This window comes from Otolemur garnettii, unplaced genomic scaffold, assembly GCF_000181295.1.
Source record: "Otolemur garnettii isolate 467f Iridium unplaced genomic scaffold, OtoGar3 scaffold00213, whole genome shotgun sequence".
NCBI lineage: Eukaryota > Metazoa > Chordata > Mammalia > Primates > Galagidae > Otolemur > Otolemur garnettii.
This window is the reverse complement of record NW_003852608.1, coordinates 332,927-336,558: the sequence shown is the minus strand read 5'-3', so window position 1 is coordinate 336,558 and position 3,632 is coordinate 332,927. Positions and strand designations below refer to the sequence as shown.

The 3,632-nt window shown below is 37.6% G+C and overlaps 1 protein-coding gene across 2 annotated transcripts in view; it reads left to right on the top strand.

Moving 5' to 3' along the window:
• MYOM1 (myomesin 1) overlaps positions 1-3,632 on the top strand; it is a 118,465-nt gene that overhangs the window by 29,307 nt on the left and 85,526 nt on the right. For both annotated transcript variants that reach the window (XM_003801614.3, XM_003801613.2), the window contains exon 8: positions 3,441-3,605. In XM_003801614.3, the coding sequence (XP_003801662.2) occupies positions 3,441-3,605 (165 nt within the window). The remainder of the gene's footprint in view (positions 1-3,440; positions 3,606-3,632) is intronic.

The following is a 3,632-nucleotide window of genomic DNA, read 5'->3' as shown; positions in this document are numbered from 1 at the left end:
TACTTGGGAGGCTGAGGCAAGAGAATCACTTAAGCCCAAGAGTTTGAGGTTGCTGTGAGCTGTGATGCCACAGCACTCTACCAAGGACGACTTAGTGAGAATCTGTCTCAAAATAAATAAATAAAATAGAGATAATAATGGTACTCACTTAATAGGATTATTATGGGGTTTGAGTTAGTAATTTTTAAATACTTGGAACAATATTTAGCAAAATTTGAACTCAATAAAGATTAGTTTGCATACTCTGGTTTCTCTTCACATCGCACAAATCTTTCACCTTTTACTAAAGATGAGTTTGCATTTTTCAGGTTAATACTGAGAGGACTTAGAAGGAAAGATGAAATATCTGTAAAAGGGCCTAAGCTTTTGATTTGGGAAGTTATGAGTTTGAGTTTCAATTTCACTCCTACTACCTGTGACATCCTGGCACTAGCTGTACATTACCTCTGTGGGCCTCCAGACCCCCATGTGAAAGAAAGGACAAATTAATATCTATGGCCTGGAGTTGTTGCAAGAAATAGATGACACATCAACTGTGAGGAGCCTGGCACGTAACAGCCCATCAATGAACAGTCATTTCTCCCCCTAGTCCTTTCTTTTGTGAAAAGAGAAAATGAAACCTAGGAGAATTGATGCTGCTAAGCATTTGCTCAATTTATAAAAAGGTATTTCCAAGAAAAATCTGAAAAATTCAAATATTTCAAACTTTTCCATTTTCTCCCATTGATGTTCTTATGCCTTTTTAAAAAACTCAGATCATTAAAGAAACTGAAGCAACTTACTGAAAAATTCCATTTTTTATGCCAAGTCTTTTGAGACAGTCTCACTCCGTTGCCCAGGCTAGAATGCCATAGCATCAGTGTAGCTCACAGTAACCTCCAATTCCTGGCTCAAGCGATCTCCTGCTTCAGCCTCCCAGTAGCTGGCATGACAGACATCCACCAGATCATCTGGCTAATTTTTCTATTTTTAGTAGAGATGGAGTCTCACTCTTGCTCCAGCTGGTCTCAAACTTCTAAACTCAAGCAATCCATCCATCTGGGCCTCTCCCAAGGTGCTAGGATTACAGGCGTGAGCCACGACACCCAGCCTGAAAAACTCCATTTAAAAAAAGTTTTTTTAATTAATTATTTTCTTTTTCTTTCTTTCTTTCTTTTTTTTTTAAGAGACAGACTCTTATTTTGTCACCCTTGGTAGAGTGCTGTGACATCACAGCTCACAGCAGCCTCTAGCTCTTGGGCTTAGGCCATTCTCTTGCCTCAGCCTCCTGAGTACAAATTAATTTTAAAAAATTATTATGGATACATAATAATTATTCCTACTTATGGGTACATGTGATACTTTGATATAAGCATACAATGTTAAATGATCAAATGAGGACAATTGGGATATCCATCACTTCAAACATTCATCATTTCTTATCTTAGGAACATTTCAATTCCACTCTTCTAGTTGTTTTGAAATACACTAAATATTTGTTGACTAAAGTCATCCTTTTGTGCTGCCGAACACTAGATGTTATTCTTTCTAACTATTTTTATACCCATTAACCACCCTGTCTTTATCCTCCCTCCCCATTGCTCTTCCTACCCTCTGATAGCCATGGTTGTGGCCTCTGTCTGTGAGATCAATTGTTTTTTTAGCTCTCACATGTGATTGAGAACATGCAAGGTTCACTTTTCTGGGCCTGGCTTCTTTCACTGAACATAATGTCCTCCAGTTCCATCGGTGTTGTTGCAAATGACAGGACTCCATTCTTTGTTATGGCTGAATAATATTCCATCGTGTATATGTGTCACATTTTTCTATCTTTTCATCCACTGGTGAACACAGGTAGAACAATGATATCTTAGCTACTGTGAACAGTGCAGATATCTCTTCAATATACTGATTTCCTTGCTTTTAGGTGTATACCCAGCAGTGGGGTTGCTGGGTCATATGGTAGTTCTATTTTTAGTTTTTGAAGGAACCTCCTTAGGACTGTGATAATTTATATCTCACAACATTGTATAAGGCTTCCCCTTTCTCCACATCCTTGTCAATATGCCCTATTGCCTGTCTTACTGATAAAAGCCTTTTTTGTTTAAATTTTTGAGATAGAGTGTCAAGCTGTCGCTCTGGGTAAAGCTGTAGCATCATAGCTCACAGCAACATCCAACTCGGGCTGAAGTGATCCTCTTGCTTCAGTTTTTCTATTTTCAGTAGAGATAGGTTCTTGCTTTTGCTCAGGCTGGTCTTGAACTTGTGAGTTCAAGCAATCAGCCCACTTTAGCCTCCCAGGGTGCTAGGATTGTAGGTGTGAGCCACCACGCTGGGCCTGGTAAAAGCCACTTTAACTGGCTTTTTTTAGTTTTGTAGCTGTGATTTCCTTTTCTCTGATGATGAGTGAGGCTGTAGTATTTTTTCCACATACTTGTTGGCCATTTGCATGTCTTCTTTTGAGAAATGTCTGTCTGGATCTTTTGCCCATTTTTAAGTCAGATTATTTGTTTTTTTGATATTGAGTTCTTTGAACTCCATATATATATATATATACATACATACATATATATTATTATTAAGTCAAATACACATAGATCATGAATACATTTATACATATATGGGGTACAATGTGTTGATTTTTTTTATACAATCTGACGTGCTTACATCAAACCAATCAACATAGCTTTCACCTCATTTACTTGATTATTGTGTTAAGTCATTTATGTTCTACACTTGACAGATTTGACTTGTACCCTTGCAATATGCTCCATAGGTGTGGTCCTGCCTTTTACCCTCCCTCTATCAAACCTCCCCCCTCCCCTCCCTTCCCACTCCTTCTCTCTCCTCTCTCCTTCATCTTGGGTCCTGGGCTATAGTTGTGTTCTATCTTTCATAAGAAAGTGTGAGTAAATATAAGTAGGTTTCATAGAAGTACCGAGTACATTGGATACTTTTTTCTCCATTCTTAAGATACTTTACTCAGGAGAATATGTTCCAGGTCCCTCCCGAACTCCTTAAATATTTTTGTTATTAGTCCCTGGTCAGATGAAAAATTTTATTTTTATGAGTAATTGATACGGGTTTTGTGTCCCAAGAGGATAAGCAGTAGAGTTTAAATTATGTCAAAATCTAGAATTAAAAAGTACATATATTATCGCCATCAATTTAAGTCTAGGTTAAATATGATATTAATTTGCATTTAAGGCATTAAAATTGACCCTTTCATTTCTATTTATTATAGTAATAAAAACCATCATTTAGCTTCCCGATGAAGAATTTCCATGCAAATGATGCATGCATGTGCTCTGTAGACTTGTTATATAGTACTTCATCTTTCCCCATAGAGATCACTTGATTAGTCTTTGTTATGACCGCTTTCTGCCCATGATTATTAAAATGCCTGTGTCTCTTTAATAAGGAAAAAATAAATTACAGATATTTGTTTTCACTGTGCCCAGTTGGTGTGACCCCTTATGGTTACGCATCCAAGTTTGAGATCCACTTTGATGACAAGTTTGACGTGTCCTTTGGGAGAGAGGGAGAGACGATGAGTCTCGGCTGTCGTGTAGTCATCACTCCTGACATTAAGCATTTCCAGCCAGAGATCCAGTGGTACAGAAATGGTGAGTCTGTCTTTTTTTTTTTTTTTT